This window comes from Pezoporus wallicus, unplaced genomic scaffold (genome assembly GCF_028554395.1).
Source record: "Pezoporus wallicus isolate ANWC-B61680 ecotype Strahan unplaced genomic scaffold, APGP_CSIRO_Pwel_v1 scaffold_13239, whole genome shotgun sequence".
Lineage (NCBI taxonomy): Eukaryota > Metazoa > Chordata > Aves > Psittaciformes > Psittacidae > Pezoporus > Pezoporus wallicus.
This window is the reverse complement of record NW_026642052.1, coordinates 3,920,637-3,944,881: the sequence shown is the minus strand read 5'-3', so window position 1 is coordinate 3,944,881 and position 24,245 is coordinate 3,920,637. Positions and strand designations below refer to the sequence as shown.

Genomic DNA, 24,245 nt, shown 5'->3' with positions numbered 1-24,245 from the left:
TGTCATTATCAGAATGAAACATTTGGCATTACATTTGAAAGATGCTTAAAGGTGAGGGGGGTGCTAGAAAGGGAAAAGCGGCTTTCTGCCTAGTCGGTTGTTCCTCAGGTGTGCAGAGCTGTTTGCCCTGGTAGGCACCAGGATACAGGGAAACTTAGCTCAGGGCCCTAAAAACAGTGACTTTTTAACATCAGATTGTTCTGATTCAAATAAAATAATGAATTGGCTTTTTGTCTGTTTGCTGGTAGTAAAAAGCCATTTGCAACTACTTACTAAGAAAATACATGGTAGAGCTTTCAACTGTTGTACCTCATGGAAATGCAGTGTTCAGCAAGTATGAAAATTCAGGGTCTGACCCGTGAGAACTAACCAATGGTAAAAATCCAATGTGCTAGGCTAATGCAAAGTGGAATGATAACATGTCCGTATGAAGTGTTAGCATATATTTTTTTTTTGCTTTAGGTTAATCAAAACCAAACAAGCTCTACTATATAAATTCTTTTTTGTTTGTTTGTTTAAATCCATGTATATTTGGCAATTCAGGGGAAAAAACAAAAAGAAAGACCTTTCAGTCACCACAATCAGCAGAAAAAGATGATTCTCATGAAAATATCCAGGAGCCCCCTGGACTGACTTCTGGCTTATTCAGGTACAGTAGAGGCTAAAAATACGGTATGTGAAAAAAAAAACAGCAGTACAAAATCTGCTTCATAAGCAGGAATGTGTGTCAGTCAGACCCAAAATACAATGCCTGCACTAGCTGAGCTGCTTCTTTAATGGTTACTTCTCCCATGTACTTGACCTTTTTTCCCCAATATTCTTTTCTAAATTTAGGAAAACCATCTGAGTTTGCTTGTCTGTGCTGCTGTGTATTCTATAAATAACTTTGATTTTAGGTAAAGAAATGAGAAATACAAATTTCCTTTAATTAGGTTTTTTAAAACCCGAGTCACAGACAACATATATCATCAGAGACAAGTGAATCCAGTGGAACTAGGCTGACATGTAGCAACCAAAATATGGTCTGTGGTATTTAGGCTTTCAACTTCCACCTTTATTTCAGGAACAAAGGCAAGTGCCAGTCTTTGGCTGATGAGGGTAGCAGCTCTAACAATGATTTTCTTGATAGATGTTTCAGTTGGCTTATGCTGGGGTGCTAACTAGAGGAGAAGAAACGACTACAAACCTGAAAGATGCCAGCTGATTATTACGGGCAGATCAAACCAGCCAGCTGGTCGCTGGGGCTTGATATATTGAGCAGAGAAAATCCTGTTGACAGGCAAAGCAAACAGTTGGTTCTCAGGAGCCACAGGCCTTTGGGGAAAAGTATTTATCCCCTGAGTGACCTCAGCCTGCGACTGACTTCAGGAGATGGCTCCTTTCCCTGATGGCATCAACCCTTTTCACACACTCCTTTCCCACAGCCAAAAAGGGATACATGTGTAGGGAACAGGGACCCAACAAAGGAACGTTTATGCATCTTTGTTTTGGCAGCCTCAGCAGAGGCAGCTGAAAACTGAATGCAGAAGTTATATAAGAAACACCTTGCTTCTCTTATCAAAATTAATTTAATTTGAGAGAGAATTACAGCATTTTAAAACCTCTGTCTACAGTTTTATTTTTCTTCTGTATTTCTTTCAGAGAGAGGTTACAGAGTCCACATGAAAGTGAGCCTGAACCAAGGAAAAACTCCAAGATGCTAAAAAAGAGAGGCAACAGGTAGAAAAAGCATTTATATGAGCTGCCTGAACATAGAGTACAGAAGCGTTCTTCTGGGGAATCTCAGCAGCTATAAATATTTACTGAGATGCTTTACTGAGAAACAATGAAGAACATCAATAATAACCGAGAAATCTCCTTTAGCCACAGACCAAGAATCAATACCAACTTCCTTTAGATGTTAATAAAACATTCCCACTTGGTTTTGTTACGGGGGAACAAGGAAGTCTTTAATATGAGCTCTTCCAGATAGCTTGAGGAATATGGAGGAGAGTTAGTTTTAGATTAGGAATATAACCAAAGAAAGTACGCTTGTATGAGATCATATCCACACTAGGCTGGTTGCCCAGTTGGTGTATCTCAGTAAGGTTTCATTACAGTTGAGAAGTACCACTTGCTTTTGAGCCCTAAATGTGGTAGATTTGGTCTTAATACTTTGCGATTGCTGCTTTGGACTTACAAAAGTAGATAGAAATGTAGAGAATATGTAAACAGACTTCAGATGGCATCGGTATGTCCAAAGATTACATTTGTTCCCTCTTTTGTCATGTTTTAGTGCTTCCAAGACTATGTATACTTCTTAAAATTTGTACGGAGATTTTTATGAATGTATTTTTCTGCATTTGTATCAGATTTCAAATTATTTTTAGGAAAAAGGGGACAAAACCAGTTTGCTGTTTTCTTTTTTATACTTCTAGTCTTCTTCCTTAAGTATACTCTTTGTTTCCAGCATACTTTGTTACGCTCATTACATTTCCTGTGGGAATTCTTTTATGCAAAGCAGCTAGTTCTTACTGGCTGTACAGAGCACCTGTATTGTGCAGTAAATTGCCTCACTTCAGCAATCTTACAGATTTCATCAAATGAAAATTTCCTGCCTTTTTAAGATGAACATACATTTTGCTAATGAAAAGGCTGTCCTTTGGTGTATGATGGAAAATACTACAGAAACACTACATCAGCTCTGCAGTGTACCTCAGACTGAAGTGCCACCACATGAATTACTTTACACACAGTTGTTAAATGGTTTATTTTCACTTCAGTCATTTAAATAAAAAAAATAAATTTGTTTTCTAAATTGTGCCTCTTAAAGCATTTGATTTGGATATTTCTGTACTGGGGCTCTATGGTCTCTCTGCCTTCTTGAGCTGGACATTTTAGTTGCTGCTTGTTGTGCCTTTTTAGAAACAGATGCAGGCTATTACCTTTGAAAATCTTAATTCTGCAGGGTGCTCTATACAGATGGCAAGCTTTGAATACTAGAGTTGATGATTTAAACCACATAGGGCAGCAGCGGCTCCTATCACAGTTAGGATGCAGCATAATCACCCAAACAGGGTCTCTAATCACACGGGGGTCTCTAATTACCCAACCCGAGTCTTCAATCACCCGAGCAGGGTCTCTAATTACAGAAGCCGGGTCTCTAATCACACGGCGTCTTCCCGGACGTACTGTGATGCCTTTGGCTAGGCAGGCCTGAAATGGCTTTTTCTCGCCATTAGAAAACGTGGAAAGGGTTCGGATTATCCCAAAAGCAGGGCAGCAGTGCCCTCTCCCGGGCAGCTAGCGAGGTTTCTCATCCCCTTCCTGGTGGAGGTGACAGGCAGGGAACACCGGGAAGGAGCCAGGGAGGGTGCGAGTCCCCCTGGCTGTGGGTGCAGGCATCCCTCTGCCCAGCGCTTCAGCCGCTCCAGCTGCCCAGCGTCCCTGGGCTGGAGCTTCTACAGACAGACACGTCTTCACTTCTCCCACATTCTCACTAGCTTTGTGGCGAAACACCCGCTACTCTTGCCCCTGTTACTGAATTCTTAGCGTCTGTGAGTTCCTCCATGCATTCACTGTCCTGTTTAAAGTCATGTGCAGATTTCATGCATGGCACTTGCCATCACTCCCCATCAGTGAAGCAGATACTGAGCAAGGCAGAATTTCGTTAGAACAAGAAAAAAGCACACCAAATGCCAAGCTAAGCTCACAACAGTTGCTCTTCATTTAAGCACTGTTCAACTTTGATGTTGTAGAAACACAGATTCATTTAGGCTGGAAAAGACCTTTTGAGATTGAGTCCAGCTGTAAACCTAACACTGCCCTAAACCATGCCCCTAAGTGCCACATCTCCACGTCTTTTAAATTCCTCCAGGGAGGATGACTGTATTACTTCCCTGGGCAGCCTCTTCCAATGCTTGACAACTCTTTCGGTGAAGTTTTTCCTAATGTCCAACCTAAACATATCCTATCATTCTGTTGTTACATGTTATGTTACTCAACTTTAACCATAAGAAGAGTCAGTTTCTGTATCCTGATGCTGATGTGCCTCCCATCTCCTGACAGTCATTACAGAGTGGGGGGTTTTACCTCAGAGCCCTCAGTTTACTTTAGATCCATGGGAATGCTTATTTCTGAACCAACACAGAACAATACAGAGACCAAGATTTCTTCTTGCTGCTGTGAAATACTTCATCACCAGCCAAATAGGCACAGCTTCTTGTAATAGTCACAAGTTTCAGCAAAGACATTCCATTAGGGATTAAAAATTCGTTGCCATGAAATGGATGAATCTCTGGAACAGGCAACTCAGAGAGTGCAGAACATCCATCCTTGAGAGTGCACAACATCCTGATCGACCTAAGTTTGATGTTAGCCCTGCTTTGAGCAGGAGCCTGCACTCCAGATGATACCTCTTCCAAGCTAAATCTTTCCATGATTCCGAAAATCTTTCTTACTAATGTGTTACCAGAATGTTTGGTGCTTCCCTCCCACCCCCTCCTTTGTATCTTCCCTGTGTTTTAAGGGATGGTAGAAATTGCTGCAAGCAAGGGATTGTGCCTAGAGGGTTCCTGGGAGAGAAACTGCACACAGTTTTGCCAGGTGAGAGCAGTCTGCAGCATAGTAGATGTCAGATGGGGCAGCAATGGGATATCTAGGTGCCTGTCACAGCTCAAAACGCTTTATAATGCAAATCTTTTGCTTATTCTGGAGAGTCTAACAAGGAGCTTTGATCAGGTACATATCAAAAACACTTGCAGAAATTCAGGTGAAAAATGACAGGTCTTTTTTCTCCATTTTTTTAACATCAAGGGTAACAGTTACTACAACGGTTTATGATTGTACTCTGTCTCATTCCCAGCTGTATGACAAGAGTGTATCTATCTCAAATTCTAGGCACGGTATTAGAGTTGTTGAATGTATCGTTACATCATACAAGAATCAAACCAGCTTTGCCATAGAAAAATGCATAAATCCTCTGTGTGTTGAGTTCTGTGCAACATTCCTGTGCAATATGGGTAGTTTCATTCCTGATGTAACCAAGCACTTCTAAGTCACACGTAAGGGTCCTAAGCGCCTTCAGTCTCTCCATCATGGCACCTACAAGTCTTCTGTTCAACATGCTCTCTGGGAGCTGTTGCTGCACTGGGAGAGCTCCTGATATCAGCTCCTTCATCACTACTGCTCTCTAGAGCATCAAGGGAGGGGACAAAGGTCTGGACCCTGCCCACTGAAGATTTTCAGAAACAGCATTGCGGTTACTGATGTATTCATAGGTTGGCTTATTTTCAGTTGTGGGGAAGAAGCAGCTAAGCTTAAAGCTTTTTAAAGCATTATATATGACTATATTTAAGGATAGCATGTACAGCTCACTGTGCTAGAAAACTACAGAATAGGCAGTCAGGGAGGGGGGCTGAGACCCAACTGATTTATCCAAATCACTGCAAATACTTCAGGAGTTACATACAACTCAAAGCAATATCCCAAACTGCATTTTTACTGCATTGTAAGACATTATTCCCTCTCCTATATACAATTTACTTTCATCTCCCATGTACAATTTATATTCATTTGAATACCCCTCTGTCATCACTGAAAAACATCTGGAAGGCTTGTAGAAATTCCACCACAATTATGATGAAAAACTATCCTCAAATCAGTTTGTTTAGATCACTGAGATTTAATGCTGCCGGGTCTAAATGACAAGAATTATCTGATGCCAAGTAGACTAGCTTAGCATTTTGTCATCATGCATTAAGCTGTGCAACTCCTTGATCCAGGAAGCCATAAATGCCAAGATTTTAACCAGAGTTTAAAAGCACCTTGGCAAATTCATGTCAGAAGAATTCACTGACAGCTACAGAGTACAAAGCTGCTGCTGCTTCTTAAGATATCACAAGGCACTGGAAATGAGGGAAACACTCAGAGGAATATTAGCAGTAGATGTTTTCTTTTTTCTTCTGGCCTCCCCTAAGCTTATGTTGTTGGCTAGTAGAACTTGTAGTAGATGGTCATCAGACCTGTGCCTTTTTAGTTCTCAAGGATGAAGATCAATGTGTTGCTATGAGAAACATTTAATGGCTGGGACAGCGGTCAGTTCTGGTACACTCTTAGCATCATAATTAAAAGGCTTTGCTACAAATGCTAAAATTCAAACCTTTAACTGTATTGCTCTGGTAGCAGACAAACTGTAACACAAGACAAACTGGTCCAAACTATCACTCGTGAAACAATCCATGGATCCAGCCTTCTCATCCACATCACTTGACTAGCAAAGATAGCCCTCAGACTGGTCATAGGGACTAATTTTAAGAGGTCTGCAACAGCAACAGGGAAGAGCCAATGTTACAACATAAAGGCTACGTCAGGGTTATATGCTGCAAAGGTTTAGAAGTTTGACGATTCAAAAAGCATGAAAGTTTTGCATTGTTTTCTTCTTGTGGTTGAAAACATCTCCCAACCCATAAGTGCACAAACTGAACCCAGCTTGATGCTGCTATAAGGGATCAAACTGAAGCAGAATTTCCTATTCCACAAATGTATTCAGGATCACCAGCTAATCCACATTTCATTTACTGTTGCTGTTTTATTTCTTTAAGGACAGGTTAGCAATATAGGAGCAGTGACACTGCTGTGTAATAGGCCTCCAGGTGATAAGAGAAGAACCACTTTGCTTTGTTTAACCCCTCCATGGCACATGCCATCTCTCTGACAGTATATCACAGTAACCATCAAAGTAAGAAATCCTTCACCTCACCTGACGACTATGCACTAAGGTACCTGTGCTCCCAAAAAATCACATCCAGGTAGAACTGCATGTCCATGTGGAGGGAGCCAGGCAAGCCACAGGATCCATGGGCTCCCTGCAGGCTGTGCCCCAGCAGTAGCATGGCAGCAGCAGTGAGGCTGCTGGGGCTTGTGAACATTATAGGCATGCCAGTGTATTTCTCCTTGGAATAATCATAGCAGTTACACTGACCTGGCAAGCAGAGTTTTGTTTGCACAGAAGCACTGAACCATGAAGTGCCTCACAAACACCCACACCTATTTATTTCACAGGCTCTTCACTGTGAAAAAACAAACGCATGTTAACAACAGTGGATCTTGACCAGCTTGTAAGGCAAAGGGTCTTTGCTTTAGGATGTACTTTAGTATGTTGGAAAAGTGGAATCTGTCAGTACTAGTTACACAATGATTGTTTCTGCCACCTCGAGTGTGATAAGCCTCGTAGATGGCGAAGTTCTGTTTGGACCAACCATAGCTACCTGCACAAACACACACCAGGAAATCACTAAGGAAATTGTAACCGGCAGCTCCAGAATTTTCACACAGTGTCAAATTAATTTGCCGCACAGCTTCACAAACCAGCCTTATTTCTATTGTCAGTTTACCAGAGCTGTTGCTGGCTCTGTCAATGCTCATAGCAAATGGGTTGGAACAGGAGATGGAGACTTGGCTTACCTGATAGGCTGTGGGTTATTCCAGGGCAGGTTGTCTTCAGGCTTCTCTGCTAGCAGTATTTTACTTCATATACAATACCTGCATCACCAAGTGAGCAAGCAAGCCTACGGATGAGGGCACTCTCCAGACAATAGGAAACATTAATTGGAATCCTTAACAGATGGGATTGTTCATGAAAAGTTTCAATTTTCCCCTTCTTTTGGGAACAATCCATCCAGTTCACTGCAGGCTGAATTGCAGTGTTCTTTCACTGCTTCAGCCAAAGCAAAAGCTGGCTGTTCAGACCAGCTCTGCTGCCAGGTTTTCAGACCAAGCTGACTGAAACGGAGCTTTCCAGGGTAGCGGATCCTTTTCTGGGCAAACTGGAGGTGACAGCGTATTGGCTTCAGAATAAGAAGACAGGTTTCAGGTAGGCTACTTTCCAAGCTTTAAATGGTAATTGATTGCATTCTGTACTACAGATGAAGATGATGGCAATCAGCTACCATTTGAAGCAAATCAGATGCAGGCCTGAAGGTCTTGGGAGCAAGCTCATTTAGGTCTCATTTGGCCAAAACTGAGGCAGCTGCAATGTCGATAGTGAGAACATTTTTACTATGAGCTCTATTTAATTAGGACAGATTATGGCATGCTGTAGTATGCTTATGCAGACATATATATATATATTTAACACCCCTTGTGATCAAAGGAGGTTTCTTCTTTCACATGATGTCAACTTAAAAGAAATTTTTGTAAAGTTTCTCCATTCTATGTTTTCAATCACTGAGCAACCGCACTGGAAAGCAGAGGAAGACACTTACCCATCAATTCATTTCCTTTATTTCACAAGTTCTGAATTCAGAAATTGAACCATGACTAGTAGATCTTGATACGGTAGAGTAAGTAAAAATGCATGTGATTACAAAGGAAAAACTTTGTACAAAAAACTTTAAAAATCCGACGGCAACTTGGATTATCTGTTAGTACCAAAAATCTCATGCAGAAGGAGAGCACTACTGCCCAGATGGAGATATCCCTGCAGGGGTGGCAATGGCATCGGTGTGTATAAATTATGGCTCTGTCTAAAATGGAAACAAGAAGGACACAGACTTGGAACGTACCGAGTGGGAACAGACAAGTGCTACAGAGACCATTTGTCATTACGTGTCCTGATGATTTTCTGTGTCTGAGAAGTGCTTCTTGGGTTTATAATAAATTAAAGATGAAACAGAAGCTGCCTGTACTACTCTACTCCATACTTTCAAGATGGCCATTTTCTTCCTTCATAAGTGTTTTTGGTGACGTTTCTGAAATACGGACATTAGTCTTGGCATTGCGTCTAGTCAATTATTGGCAATGTGTTCTAAAGGGACTCACTCACAGAATGCAACTTGCATAAATAACTCAGTAACATGCATCAACTAGTCTAATACAGCGAAAGGGTGCAAAGAAACCATCATTCAGTTACGAGACAAAGCTAAAACCTGTAAGTCACTAAAGGGGCAATGGAAGCACCATGCTTTAAGGTGACTATGGCATGAAAGCACAATTGTGAGGCAAGTAGTTCCAAGCAAACACACCACACTATTTTCACCTCTTCCTATACAAAAAGAAAAAAAGAAAGACATTTCAATTTTTATTTCCATTAGTACCAAATAAAACTGTGGGTTTGATAACACAGATATTGAAGGGAACGGACATTATTCCCACGATCCTTCATCCTTGTGTTTCTGTCCATCATTTTTCAGCCAAGACTGGTAATATTAGAGCGACCACCAGGAGGTGCCACGATGCGGTGGCCAGTGCGGCGTGGGTTGTTGTCATCTATCTGAGCTCCTGCAACCACAGAAAATGAGGACAAAGCTATGAAAAGGAACAAACCATCAGCAGTGAGTTTTTACCTACCTAGATCCAGCTGTGCTTCCTTCACACCACCATCAGCAGGTATCTCTTGAGCCAGATCCCTGACTGAAGTGCTACACAAACCTCCAAGACACATTTCTGTTCTTAGCTCCAGCTGTCTCTGATAGGAAGTATAGGATTAAGCGTTTAGGATCAGACTGATGCTCACCCCACATGGGGAATTGTTTTCCATCAACTTGAAGAAGAGCCCATGCAAAGGTGACACCCTACAGACTGGGTTCCCTTCGCAAGATCAAACCCTGATAGAAAACACTGTTGTAACTACAACCCCCCCGTAAACCATACATGTGCAGAGTGGAGTTTTGAAACCTGCCTCACTGTTTTATAATACTTGTTCCCTCTGAGTCCATGGTGCAGTAAATCTGTTGTCAGGAATCATAAATCCAGGAGGAAAGGAGCATTGAGCTGTTGCAAACACACACTCACTTCAAACTGCATTTTGAAATGTTGAAAGGTCAAGCTTAAGGTGACAGCAAGCTTTCTGCCAGGCTGAATATTGCCTGATCACATTCAGCAATGTAAGACTACCATAAAAGTGTAGCATCATTTTAAATGCTATCGCAGTCTGTGGTTCTGCTTCATTTCATAAGAACACAGTAACGTGCATTTAATTTGGATCAAATTCATACCGCTAGATGCCTTGGTAGTACTGAGAGCCAGCAGTGGACTGTGAATCCAGAGCTTCAGATGTTTATGAAAATCCCACATATCAGTGATTATTATGAGAGGTTAAATTTCTAAACACTTTTTTTGCTTTATATATCTTCACATCTCCCTATATGCTCACAATGGCCCCAGGTGTATGGGCAAAAATACACTTCAGCTCACTATAAGGGTTGATAAAATATTTGCTCTCCTTGGGCTTTCTTCCAGAAGTTCCATTTAGTTTCTAAAGACAGGATGTGTCAGGGAGAAAAACACCATCAGCTCCCACAGGGGAGAAAATCCAGTGACTTTCATAACATCATAAGCCAGTTATTTACCAATTGGGCTTTAGCCTTTTGAAGGATCAGCATTTGACACACTTGTAATTGTCCTCAGATGACAAGAATTATTTCCAACAACCCCAAAGGATGATTTTCCAGTCTATTTCTTGTGTACCATGGAAAATGTTTTTGGCTCCAAGAGCAAAGAGGACAAGAAATACTCTAATCTGCATACGAATAGCTTCTGCACATGGTTTGCTGACCATGGGCAAGGACAGTAGAGGTTTCCACATTCAGCAGCTTCTGGTGATGCAGCAAGAAAGAAATATGAGGTGTCTGAGCCACATGGATTACACCAGACCGAAGTCCCAATAGCTGTACATAACACCAAGGGGGCTCAGTCACATCAGCCAGAGACCTCAGGTAACTGCAACGGGCCAGGTAAATAATATTAAAAGACTGCATGCAGAGAAAAAAATTTAGATTGCAAGCATTTTGAATATTTGGCAATTGGTAAAATATTCCTAGGGAAAGAATGTATAAAAACATATACACACACACACACACACACACACAAGTATATGCATGTATGTGACTATATATAACACTTTCATATCTGATTAAAGGATGATCAGGGGACTGGAGCACCTCCTCTATGAAGACAGCTAAGAAAGTTGGGGCTGTTCAGCCTGGAGAAGAGAAGGCTGCGTGGAGACCTCATAGCAGCCTTCCAGGATCTGAAGGGGGCTTATAAGGATGCTGGGGAGGGACTCTTCATTAGAGACTGTAGTGACAGGACAAGGGATAATGGGTTCAAACTTAAACAGGGGAAGTTTAGGTTGGATATAAGGAAGAAATTCTTTACTGTGAGGGTGGTGAGGCACTGGAATGGGTTGCCCAGGGAAGTTGTGAATGCTCCATCCCTGTCGGTGTTCAAGGCCAGGTTGGATGCAGTCTTGGGTGACATGGTTTAGTGTGAGGTGTCCCTGCCCATGGCAGGGGGGTTGGAACTAGATGGATCTTAAGGTCCTTTCCAACCCTAACTATTCTATGATTCTATGATTCTAAGGAATTATAATTGAAATTTATCACCAATAATCCATACTCACAGCTTTAGAACATTTCTGATGAGTCAGACTGACTTACCTGATAAGCTAAAATTGGATTGATGGAGGTTTCTGATTGGTGGGGGCTGGTTTTTGGCAGGGGAGCATTTAGTTGAAGGTGCAGGAGTTGCATATTTTGGCGTAGCTGGGATTTCATACACAGGCCCATCATACATTCCTCTGGAGACTCCTTGCAGTCCTCCCACCTAGATCAAGAGGAAGATAAAAAAACCCAGATCCTGAATGCTCTGATAATGCTCCCTAATGAGCACAGATCTGTATTCTGAGTTAAAAACACATATATATTCTTATCAAGGCTACAGTCTGCTTTCTATATAAAGGAAATGACAAACCTTCCTTTCTCCATTTACACACATATATATATAAAAATTATAAGGGGAAGATCCTTATTAGGTTTTCTTCACAGTCAGTGGAGAGAAATGGGATTCAAAAGAACAGCAGGGGCTGACCCAAGATGTTTATTTTAACTAAGATCAGTCACCATCACCTCTTCTCTCTCAATTCAGAGGCTTGTCAGCAGGGTTGGTTCAGCTGCTAAATCCCACTCGGGTTGTTGCAAGATAGATATTCACTATATTGACGGCAGGAGTTTCACTCCTACCTGTATTTTCTCTGCTCCTTCCCTTCAGATCCCTCTTTATCTTTACTAGGACTCAATGAAAAGTGATGACAGCTTTTTAATTAAAATGTCAAAAGTTTCTGGCTTTTGTCATCAATTAGAAAAGCAATTATATGCTAGAATGTGGCATGGGACTGTTTGTCAATAGAGTACCTCTCATTTGAGTTCTGATTTCACTTTGAGGTCTCTAGATTTTATCCCTATACAGTTCTTATATGGAATATGAGATAAAACAACTGAAACAGCCTCACTGGCCTTAAAAGCACAGGAATCTAGGAAATAATATATTAAACACAGTTCCAATTTTCAGGACGAGCCTGAAGCCATTGAATCACAGAATCCAAAGCTCATCAAAAAGAGCAGAAATCTGTGGTGGTTCTTCATTCAGATTAGGTAAGATTATTGTTTCAGAGCCATTTCTGCAACAGGTTAACAGTGAAATTAAAATACCATATAGAAGACACTACGCACAGGGGTTTGATCCAGCTCTTACAGAAAACAATGCATTTTCCCTGCTTTCGGGAACAGGGATATCAGGATTAGAAAAGCCATCATCTCACAGGCTGAGCCAAAACTAATGCCCAGAAGACAGCAGCTGCCAATCACGGCAATGAATCCATCTTCCAGGGACCCACAAAGGCAGGAATTTATGCTGCTATTCCTGTTCCAGGGATAAATTTATCCTGCTAACTTCTGGTTGCAGCTTTGCATCCCTTTGTTTGACATGTTATTTCTATATTCCTTTGTCATGCACTGACATACTCATATGGTGGCTATGACCATCACTGCTTTTATTCTAAATATTACCAATCGATAAGACTTGATAGTGGGAAAATAAACACGGACATGACTCTGCTCTCCCTTCCTCTCGGCAGGCAGCAGAGGGAGCTGTAAGTGCAAAAATACCAGTTGCTTTCTGCATCCTTTTCCACACCTTTTCTAAGTATCAAAGGTCTCTCCCAAAATCCAGGCCTGCTTGCAAGGCCCAGGTTATTTAGCACGGTTACTTTTGTGCAACCTCCTGTTATCAGACACCACTCTCTGATACTTGTTTTTCAAGTGCTGTTTTCAGTATTTGAATGACACTGTCACTGATTCATACAGCACTCCATGTGCTAAACCCTTGAGAGGTGAGCGCAAAGAAGGCCCATGACATCTAAGTGGATAATGTAAAACGAGTGCAGGACTGATTGGCATTTTGCAAAACTTTTGCAGGTGCACTTGATTTAACAGTGCTTTGTCTCATTAGAAGTGCAGACCTTTTGTGCCCCACAGCTTGACCAAATTTGTGTAAGAAATGGCAGAGGATAAAAGCCGCTTGGAGACTTAATTTCAGCTGCCACCCTCACAGCCTATGATACATGCTTGGTTGAAGAAAACAGGAGTTTTAGTCAACTTGTCTTGTTACCTGCACTCACACAGTAACTTGCTTGCTCAGTGGCAAGAAGCAGTTTCCAAATAACCCCAAATTAGTACCAAGATAACTGGTTTTCAACAGAGGAGCACTGACGTAATGCAAAACCTGAAGTGATCCAGTCCAAATCTTGATCATTTCCCAAGCTTTTTATTAAGCACAAGAGAATAATTTTCTGAGCTGCGAATGCTGCTAATACTCAGCAAACACACTGACAAAAGCTCAGATGCCAAATATAATAAGCATCTCTGGCTTACATGCTTTTCTTCTCTGCAGCATGGCAGTTCAGTACACAAAGCTTAGCAAAAATGTACAATTCTGTTTCTCTTCTGGCTAACCCTCCTCCCAAAGAAGCTTTATCTTTTTCCTGAATGTTAATTAAAAGTAAGTTCTATCACTGTTCCACCTCCCCTCAAAAGCCTGCACAGCTGGACATAAGGCAATTATGCCTAACTAGCAATTATATGCTTTACCCACTGTAGCTCACAGTGTTCAGTTACACCAGTTCACACTTCCAAAGGAACCAATTTTGTGATCGTGTTTTGAACAACTCATATATATTCCATCTGATATGGACTCATATTAGCACAATAGTATTAAAATACATGTGCTACTGTGGTTCCAAGAGGGTATGGCAGGAAAGAAGATTAAATAATATCTGACGTTACCTTATTCCTGATTTTGATGCGCTGGTAAAGATATTCAGGGAAAGGTTTGCGAGGGATGAAGCGGCCCATTCCCTTATTTACGTGCAAATTTCCATCTTCAAACACAATCTTCCCTTGGCTTATGACCACAAGAGGGGCACCGTGGCACTCCATTCCTTCAAAGATGTTGTACTCAACAGCCTGAGGATCAACCGACATATTCACTGCAAGTTCGGTACAACATCTCTTTCATTAGTAACTTATAACCCATATTTGTAGTCACAGTTTTAGACAACTGGCATTAAGGTGTGCATAAAATTGCTTTGTCTGAAGGAAAAACAGTGCAGTTAGATATAAAACTATTTTAAACAATCTCTCTGATCAGACTTTCCTGGATCAACTTTTCCTTTCCATTTCCCACTTTCTACCAAGGCCTTATCTCTTTTTTTTTTATGGACTTTCCATATTTACCTAGAGCCTCTAGAAGTACAACAGCCTTAATAAGAGGAAAATTGTGACTCGGCTGCCAGATAGCCAGAGGACATGGTCCCACCATGCATCTGCTGTGACTCTGTAAGGGAATTTCAAGGAGCCAACACACATATTTCTGCCTGAAAAAGCCCAGAAAGGACCAGAAAAGTCTGAATCTAAATGGGAATGATCTGTCAAAGAGCAGGTAATTATTCTTGAAAATACAGAATCACAGAATGATTTGGCTTGGAAACGACCTTAAGATCATCTAGTTCCAACCCCCTGCCATGGGGTTCCTCATACTAAACCATGTTACCCAAGGCTCTGTCCCCCTGGCCTTGAACACTTCCAGGGATAGGGCAGCCACAACTTCTCTGAGCAACCTGTTCCAGTGTCTCACTATTCTCACAGTAAAAAATTCTTCCTGATATCTAATCTAACTCTACCCTCTTTCAATTTATAGCCATTCCTCACTGTACTACAGTCCTTGTTGCAAGGAAAGGAGCAGATAATTCTAATTCAATTTATTATTGCCAAGTAAATATTTCCTACAACAGGCTCAATAATTGCAAAGGAGAAGGTAAACATCAAGGATCTGAAGTAGGTAAATACAAGGTTTGCAACTGAGCATAACCACATGATTTTTCTAGGCTAAGTAGTCATCAATGCATTTCCTTCCCAGCAGGTATTTCTTGCTACCTTACGGTACAGTAACAGCCACTACAGAGCACTGTTAGTCCATGCGCAACCAGGAATGTGCACCTTCAGTGTGATTCAAGTTTAGTCCCTCTTTTTTCAAGGTGAAAAGATCAGGAACACCTGGTCAGTGGCAATGACAAATAAGAACTGGAAGAAAGCAGGAGTGATGGCCATCTGTAAAATAACAGGTATAGGGGAAGGACCTAGGATGCCTGAGCACTGGGACAGGTTTCTCAGGGAGGTTGTGGAGTTTCCCTCCTTAGACAATTCAAAAACTGTCTGGATATGGCCCTTCACAGCTGCTGTACGTAGCCTTGCTGGAGCAGGAGGTTTGGACCAGATGAGTACCCGAGGTGCCTTCCAAGATCAACCATTCTGTGATTCTGTAAGGTGCATGCACATCCCTGAGTTTAATGTCCATGGAGCCAAGGGGAAAGAGTAAGTAAAGAGATTAATGTCAGCTCTTTGAATAAAACAAGAGGAGAACAAGCCAAATTACAAATACCATCAAAAACCAAATCATGTCAAAACAGTCTTTTTCCTTCCTCTAACAGGTTAACAGCCTCCTGAGCAAAGGAAAACAGTAATCGCAAGTATATGATTTGTCTAGAAAAGCTTTTGGCAATGTTGGACACAACATTATAAACAAGTACAGAAGCATAAGCCAGACAGAAACAGTACAGGGTAATGCCAAAGTGCCAGTAGTCATTACTAACACACTACCGACATAACTGTCTTGAGCACAGTCTCACATACGTTTTCCCTTTGTTGGTTTTTGTTGTTTTGGCTTTTTTTCCCCCAGTTTTTGCCCTCATGATCTGGGTAACAGCTGAATAATGTTTATCAGATGTACACCAAACCAGAAGAAACTGTAAGCATAGTAGAAGACAATATCTGAAAACAGATTTACAACTTTTCAGCCTGTGGAATCATGGGCTGAAAGGTCCCACTTGGTTATAGGAGTCTATCACCTTTGTAACTATTTCTTATAGCTAGAACTATTTCATATGTATCCAAATATATATTTCTATTCATTTGTACATATTTGTGAGCATACACAGAAACAGAAATTGAATCACCTGAACTTACTTTTTAGAGGTTTCTAAAGATTTTACCTTTTTAATATAAAGCACATCACTGGATTTCCAGTAAAGCTTTTGGAAGAATTCCGCAATATAAAATACCAAAGCACTGCACAGGAAGATAACAACTTTGAGATAGGCAACACATAGGATAAAAGCTGTCGCAGTTAAAACTGAAGCGACTGTTGAGTCTCTGGTACTCTGCGCTAAGGGTAGAGCAGTATGCAGCAAAGCTTGGGGATTAAATAGAAAATCCCAACCCCCAGGCTGATCAGAGCTGTATCATCAAAATATTTAATCATCTCTCATAGTTTATAATACTGTTGATTTAATTATGCAATTTATAACATCAGGTTCTTTTCAGGTAAGCAAAAAAGAAGTGAGCTGGTTGTAAATTTATCATCACAGTTTTACTAACCTCAGCTGCACAGCAGCTGATTCACACCTAGTGCCAAGCCACAAGCATGCAAAACACAGTGAAATGCTAAGCGCAAAGTAAAAGAAAACCTTCCTGATCCCAGTGCTTCCAATGGAATAATTCCATGCTTTCATTTCCTGAAATATTTACCCATTCCAGAACAGGAGCAGGTAGTTACCCCACTCCTCTATAACCCATGCATATGTTGTTCACATAAGTTAGATCAACAGCTGAAAAACAACAGTGACATTTCTTTTTACTTGCTGGTTTTCTCTTCCTCCTTACCGATTTATGGCTTTTAGCTGTTATAGTCTTCACCTTATCAGGGTCCCAAATAACAACATCAGCATCTGATCCTACAGCAATCCGGCCTTTTCTTGGATACAGATTAAAGATTTTGGCAGCATTGGTGCTGGTGACAGCTACAAACTGGCTCTCGTCCATCTTGCCTGTGGCCTAAAAAGAATGTGATGAGTGAAACACTCAGAGTCTTGAACAGTCAAGGAGATACTGGAAAGCATGTATTTCACATATATGATGATGCCGAATGAAACGGATTTTATCAAGTGGGGCTTTATACAAGGCACATTACTTGGCAGTTTCAAATAAAGGAATGTGTTACTCCTGGCATCCCAAGGAACAGCCAGTAAAGCCTTAATGCAGGTGATACCACCAAGTTGCTCAGTTAGCTAAGGTCCCCTACTCTACACACTGATGGCCAAGTGTGTTTTGTTGCTAGTCCTAGTAATTTACATTTAAATGTTCTAATCATTTTAAAACAGAGAAACATATATGGGTATTACAAGATTAAATAAAAGATCAAGATTCAGACCCTTTTAGAAACATTTCTTGCAAATTAAGTCCATCCTACTATCAGTATTACCAAACCCATGCATGTAAGTAACACAATCCAGTCCTTTCCTGGAGAAATGCCACCAACAATTGAACTTTTTACGCAGTGATGGTTTAATAGCAGCTGTACACAACAGCATTTTGATTTCTCAGTAGAGTATTTTGGGATGTCTTCCCTGGCAATAAGCAAGAATAAAGAAGAACAGCGCCAAACTTTTTAATCTTAAACAAATGTTTCTTTCCTGCCTGGCAGAACATCAGCTCAGCAAGATATAAGCTACTTAGTGGTGTAGGACTGAATGTTACATCTGTAAATCCCATGTTGAAGCCCGCTCTGCAGCTCCTTCCCTTTGTGGGAGTAACAAAGGGGAAATATCACTAGCTGGCTGCACTTTGCTTGCTTCCCTGCTTTGCTCCTCTATCTGAAGCTGCTTCTATGGTTGGAATCTAAATAGCTGAAGAAAGTGGTTATTAAACACAGTCTGGGAGAAGTGCTCATGACAGCATTGTAAATACTACCAGTTTGCAATATGCGCTAGAGTGCAATACAATGTAAGGTAAGTGCATGTGTATGTGTGAGTGCGTGTAACTGGCTGTGTATGTGAAGACAGACAATGGAGGGAGAACATCATTAGATGTTAGGATCCATGGAACCATCAAAAAATTGCTAACTTATACCAGCATCCCACTGCATAATATGCCAGCATGAATTACATGCAATGTTCTCCTTCAAAGCACTTTATCACCTAGCCTCGGGCTCAGCTGCCATCCATTTGTACTTTCTCGAAAATGATGAGACACTTCCTGAACTCAAACACTCCATTCATCACATTTATATGGGGTTCACTTGAAAGTCATTAAACTGCTCCAGATCCAACATCTCGGAGAAACATCCACTCTGACACAGCCAGAAAATTGAGCGGTGGAGTCTGTGAAGCCTCAGGTCTAATAAAACACGATGGTGTTGCAATGTCAGAAGTGAGATGCAGCCTTGAGTGTTTGTGGTAGAGAAAGACTTGAGGTTTTGAAATAAACAATTCACCTTGTAGTAGCGCTCTCGCAGGGAATTCTCAGAAATGCATTAGAAAGTCACTTAAGTACTGGCCAAGAGTCTCCTGGCTTTCATTATTCAGCCAACACTCATTTTCTTTTTAGTCCACAAAAGTAAGCAATTACTTACTACAGCCTTGTCCCAGACAACAGTCATTCTCTCCTCAATTCCATTGACCCCTTCAGGAATCATAGTGAAGTTGTCCTTTCCAATGGCTTTCTGGGCAGTGCTATATGGGCAATGTCCACTTCCCGTCACCTGCAGGTCCCCACTGTGGAGGTAACACACAGACAGACGCTTAAACCACGCCTCAGCAAGGTTACCTTGCTCTGAGACTAGCTGTGAATGGACTTTTCAAGCCTACACACCAGAGGCATATGCTGCAAATCATGTCAGCAGCCTTCACATGTTGGCTACAGATCACTGAATAGTGACAATGGCATTGGGCATCTCCACTTTCCCCCAGGAGCACCCTGAACTCCCAGATTACAGCCTCCTTTGGTTTCAGGCTGCTTATCGACAGAGATCAGGCACAAGCCCACTAACCAGGACAGAGGATTAATCTAGGATTAAGGAAACGATCAGAAGCTTGTATGAAATCTCTGCCACTTTTAAGATGAATTAACTCACAACCATGTTGACAAAATAATGGCAAATTCATAAGGATCGAGCTTGTTCCCCTGAATTTCTCCTCTGCACATACATTTTTCTTGCGGTTCTTGTCTGACCTTCCAAACCAGAACCATGAAAGCTTTTTATCAGGTAGTCTTCCAATTAAATAAAGCAAGGCATAGTGCAAGTCAAACATGTACTCTGGATTTATCTAACTTAAAGGTCTTACACAGAAAAAGGCATAGAGTGAAACACAAAAAGAACTAACAAATAATAATGGTTTTATTTAAGAAGTGATTTTTTTTCAGCCTGGAGAAAAAATTTTTGCAGAGAGCAGAACTGGATCACAGCTGCTCCCAGCAACAAAGGGGAAGAAAATAACCAACATGCAGAACCTTGCAAAAATAGAAAGATGAAAAAGCACATAGGTTCTTCAATATCCACAGCAAACAGGTACTTTTAGGTCTTGATCAAGCTTACAGGAGTCAAGCACATTAAAACACACTATGATTTCTCTTCTATCAATCCAGAACGTGATGGCCCAAGAGCCTGCCATCCTGTTCTTTAACTAATTATGTAAGTCCCAGCTCTGAAGCATCTGAATGATTCTGGTCTGCAAATTTACTTTCCAGCAAGCAAACATAGCCAAGTACAGAGGAAAAAAGGGTCACACATCAGCAATTCTAATGCAATTTTCAGGGCTGCCAGCCCTAATGATTGCTGACAGTTAGAGAAGAACCTTTGGCCTCTTTTCTGGTTCTTTACCATGCTCACATCCATCCATCCAGTTTTTGGCAGATGCCAAACCCATGTAGTCAATAGTGAAAACACAGCTATGTTTTAGTGATTCCTGATTATTAATGACTGTCTGGTGTTACCCCACAGGATTAAACCAAACCCATCAGTTAAGCATTCATTTATTCTAACACAACAATCAAGTCAGAAGATTCCAGTTCCATTTCTTCCTTCTTGTTGCTCATCTGCCAGCTAAGCTTCTGTGGCTTACCCTCTCCCTGTTTCCTGCGCTCGGATGAATACAGCCATGAAAACATGAATGTCACAGCCAGGCCCTCTATCCCTTCCCTGCAGTTATGTTGCACTTCTTATACCATACTATTAATTCCTACACCTGAAAGATACAAAGTTGCTTTTTCTGAACTCTACTTTACCTCTCCTCTGGCATTTAATGACATTAAATGCCATGCAATGCACTCGCCAGTCTAATCAATAGAAGGCTTCTGAAGCTGAAGAATGTCATTGAAGAGCTGCCCAACACCTCCTGGTTAACCACATGGGCACTCCTGCTGCCTAGATATACTCTAGCGTCAAATGCGGGGTGAGCATAAGATCAGAACTAAAAAGCTGAGAAACGAAAAAGGGATCACCACGGAAAACATTTCCAAAACAGAGAGTGGTGGGAATTAACAATGGACAGATCTGCATGTTTAAATGCCACATCAATATGCCATCATCTTAGCCTTCACCATAAACAAAGCTTTTATAGCAGGTTACATCTTCCATGAAGCACCAAGATCTCACATCTCTTGTTCATAAGAGATGGCATATTACAGTGGCAATAATGCAGCAGTAACAGCATGGAAGATGACAGGTACTGCAGGTGCGTGGCCCACTGTCCTTGTTTCAGCTCAGACAGTGTTAATTTTCCTCCCTGTAGCTGGTGCAGTGCTGTGTTTTGGCTTCAGTCTGAGAACAATGCTGATAATACACCAATGTTTTAGTTGTCGCTGAGCAGCATTCACCCTGATCAAGACCTTCCAGTCTTGTGCTCTGCCAGTGAGGAGGGGCACAAGAAGCTGGGAGGGAGCAGAGACAGGACACCTGACCCAAACTAGCCAAAGGGGTATTCTATACAACAGCACCTCATGCCCAGTATAGAATCTGGGGGGAGTCACCCATCATTGCTCGGGTCAGGCTGGGTATCGGTCAGCGGGTGGTGAGCAATTGTATTGTGCATCCCTTGGGTTTCCTGGGGTTTATTCCTCTCTCTGTCTTTGTTAGTCCCCTTTTCATTACTGCTAGGATTACTAGTATTATTGTTGTTATCATTATTATTATATTTTTCTCTATTTCAATTACTAAATTGTTCTTATCTCAACCCACAGGTTTTACCTTCTTCCAGTTCTTCCCATCCCACCAGGGCTGGGGGTAGGGGGTGAGCAAGTATAGTGGCACTTACTTGCCAGCTGCGGTTAAACCATAACATTCACAGATGAAACAAGGGCGTCAATCTCATGAGACAAATCCATTCTGCAAACCAACCCCTTGAGACATGCTGAATCTTTACACATTCAGCTTTTCAGTGAAAAATCATACACCTTCTGTGCAAAACAGCACAAACACTAGGCTGCGTACCTGCACAGCAAGAATGTTGTAAGGATCTTTTAATGAATGTAAAATACTTGTCTCCTAATGAGCAGTGTAATATAAAAGTGAAATACTGTCTTTAGCATCATCCTTGCATAAAAGTCCCCACAAATGCAGCAGAGTGATAAAATATACAGTTCTTTTTTTAGTTTCAATGTATAAAGTATTAGAACTGAAAGCAGGCTAAGCTGCTGCCATTTAAGATCTAGGACTTTAAGCCACTAGGAAAAAAAAAGCCATTTTTGCATGCTTGGAGGATAATGAAAACTTCTGTGACCCCTCAGTTTGTCTTTCTGATGTTAATTCTAAAAAAGTCATTATTTGGATTCCAGTTCTAAAAATTCTCTTGCTATTTTAGCTAATCTGTTTTGACCCACATACTATTATTTTGGGACTCTCCTCTAGTAAACACAGTCTGAGAGAGTACGGGGCCAAACATTTCGATACACGTTCACATGTGCTGGCTAAGAGCCTTACCCTCACACAATGAGCTTCACTCCTGACAGGGCTGATAGCGACGGATCAGACCAGAAAAGTAATTTTTCTTCCTTGTCCTTATTTTAAGGAACAGAAAGTTCAATTATGGAAAATCTCTTCTCCCATCAGACTGTCACAACAGAACAAATTCCTACATATTGATCTTAAGGTCCTTTCCAACCCTAACGATTCTATGATTCTATGATATTCTTACCAGAATCACATGTTAACTCGGAGCTCAGCTGTGCTTTCATTAGCAGTGTTATCCACGCAGGATCACTGGGGCAGCTGAGTTAAAACCTGGGTTTGGTGGCTCTTGACCCACCCATGTGCAAGGAGAGATGCATGCATACTGCACCAGTGGCACTGAGTGATGGCAACTTCCCATCACACAGATGTGCCCATCTGCCTAAAGGGCAGCTCTGCCCAAGCAGGGTCTTTATGTTACCAGCCACACTGGCACTGCCAGCCATACAGCCTGCCAGTCAGTCATGTGCAAAACTAACCTTGGGAGGAAATGTATTCTGAAGACCAACAGGCTACTTAGATTCTACTGCTCTGTCCAGAGTAGCAGAAACCCTAGAAAGGGGAGGCATCAGGTGAGATGGGTGCCATCATATGGCATTAAATAAGGTTTCAAACAGTAAGTTTAGTTCCTTACTCCAGCACTAGTAATCTGTCCTGGCGAGACTTTAGCTGTGAATTTCCATATCATTTCAAAGCAGATGTCTGTTTTTTAAGCTAAAGGAGACCCACAGTTGGCTACAGGCAGGAAATACTTCCAGGGATGTGTTTATGGTCTGGATTGCTGGCAAGGCATTGCTGATACCTTTTCAATATGAGAACGACACTTCTCCCTCTGCTGTGCACATTCTTTTCATCTCATTAGTGACAACCCTAAACATGGGGCTATAACCACCCCTGGTTTTCTGTGTCCTTTCTCTGCCATTTCATGTACGAGACCAACTAAAGGAAACTGAGCTGATCCCTAGATGCTTCATCCCATATGGCTTTTGCACTTGCTTGTCCATCAGCCTGGAAAAAAAAATGAGGTCTTACCATGCTAAGAGTGAATTTAAGTAATCTGGAGTAGTAGGATCAGGGCTCAGAGGTGGCGAGGTCACGAAAGCTGCAGCCTTGGCCCAGTTTTTGCTCCAGTAATGTGTCCCATCTGTCCCCAGGCTGGCAGTGATCGGCTCTCCAAAAACAAGGGGACCTTGGGGAATGCAAGGATATACAGGAACTGATTAGAATCCACTCTCTCTTCACCACATTACACTGCTTGCTGCCTGCAGCCATGTATAATTTAAACATTGCTACACAAGCAGTGTAGCTCCCAGAAAATTAAGCAGCCCTGGCTTTGTCTGTATGATAAAATATTAATCAGGAGTCTCTCTGAGCTACACATGCTTTTGATCAGCATATTTACAAAGCTCCCTTTCTAATCCAGAAGGAGACAGTTCAGATCTGGTTTTAATTTGTACTGGTTTAATCACAGCCATGTTCTCTCTGTTGCTTCAATTCGGAGCGCATTTAGGTGGAGGATGGGCTCCAGCATACAGATGCCTTTTTACTACTTCCAGGTTGGGCACAGCACCAGCAGATACCAGCATGTGATTCCCAGCACCATACTCCAAGTCCCCAAGAATACAGATTTCAAGATGATATTTTGCTCTTTGGTCTTTCCATATTGTTCACATGCTTTTTAGCACCAACCAGCACAACAGAACTGGCTCGCAAACGCAGCTTCCACAGCATCTGCCTCCAGGCTCACAAGTCCCTTTTGGGAGATTTACAACCTGGATCCCTCCCTGCCCCTTGCTAGCGGGGTGCACATCCTTGGTGCACATCTGATGGGGTCAGCCTCCAGCAGCAAGGCCAGGAGCGAGTACCAGGCATTTCTATCAGCAGGTTCACTGCCCAAGCCACCCCTCAGAGGGTAACACCCTGAAATACTGCCAGAAGGCATAGAGGATGTGCCAGACCCTGTTAGGAATAAAATATCTCCCTCCCATGAACAGAGAGACATCAGTCTAAGGGAAAAACAAAAGGGAAAAGAAGGATAAAGAAGAGTTACAACACAATTTCAAGGGAACAGTTTGGGGGGAGAGTTTGTCAAC

At 41.7% G+C, this 24,245-nt stretch overlaps 2 protein-coding genes across 5 annotated transcripts in view; one reads left to right on the top strand and one right to left on the bottom strand.

Moving 5' to 3' along the window:
• EVC (EvC ciliary complex subunit 1) overlaps window positions 1-2,339 on the top strand; it is a 59,008-nt gene extending 56,669 nt beyond the window's left edge. For all 3 annotated transcript variants that reach the window (XM_057426594.1, XM_057426593.1, XM_057426592.1), the window contains 2 exons: window positions 544-649; window positions 1,642-2,339. In XM_057426594.1, coding sequence (XP_057282577.1) covers window positions 544-649; window positions 1,642-1,723 — 188 coding nt within the window. In that variant the 3' untranslated portion in view covers window positions 1,724-2,339. The remainder of the gene's footprint in view (window positions 1-543; window positions 650-1,641) is intronic.
• Window positions 2,340-8,246: 5,907 nt separating this feature from the next.
• CRMP1 (collapsin response mediator protein 1) overlaps window positions 8,247-24,245 on the bottom strand; it is a 52,390-nt gene continuing 36,391 nt past the window's right edge. For both annotated transcript variants that reach the window (XM_057426606.1, XM_057426607.1), the window contains exons 9-14: window positions 23,185-23,341; window positions 18,781-18,922; window positions 17,034-17,204; window positions 14,100-14,279; window positions 11,418-11,583; window positions 8,247-9,258 (exon numbers count right to left, since the gene is read on the bottom strand). In XM_057426606.1, coding sequence (XP_057282589.1) covers window positions 9,167-9,258; window positions 11,418-11,583; window positions 14,100-14,279; window positions 17,034-17,204; window positions 18,781-18,922; window positions 23,185-23,341 — 908 coding nt within the window. In that variant the 3' untranslated portion in view covers window positions 8,247-9,166. The remainder of the gene's footprint in view (window positions 9,259-11,417; window positions 11,584-14,099; window positions 14,280-17,033; window positions 17,205-18,780; window positions 18,923-23,184; window positions 23,342-24,245) is intronic.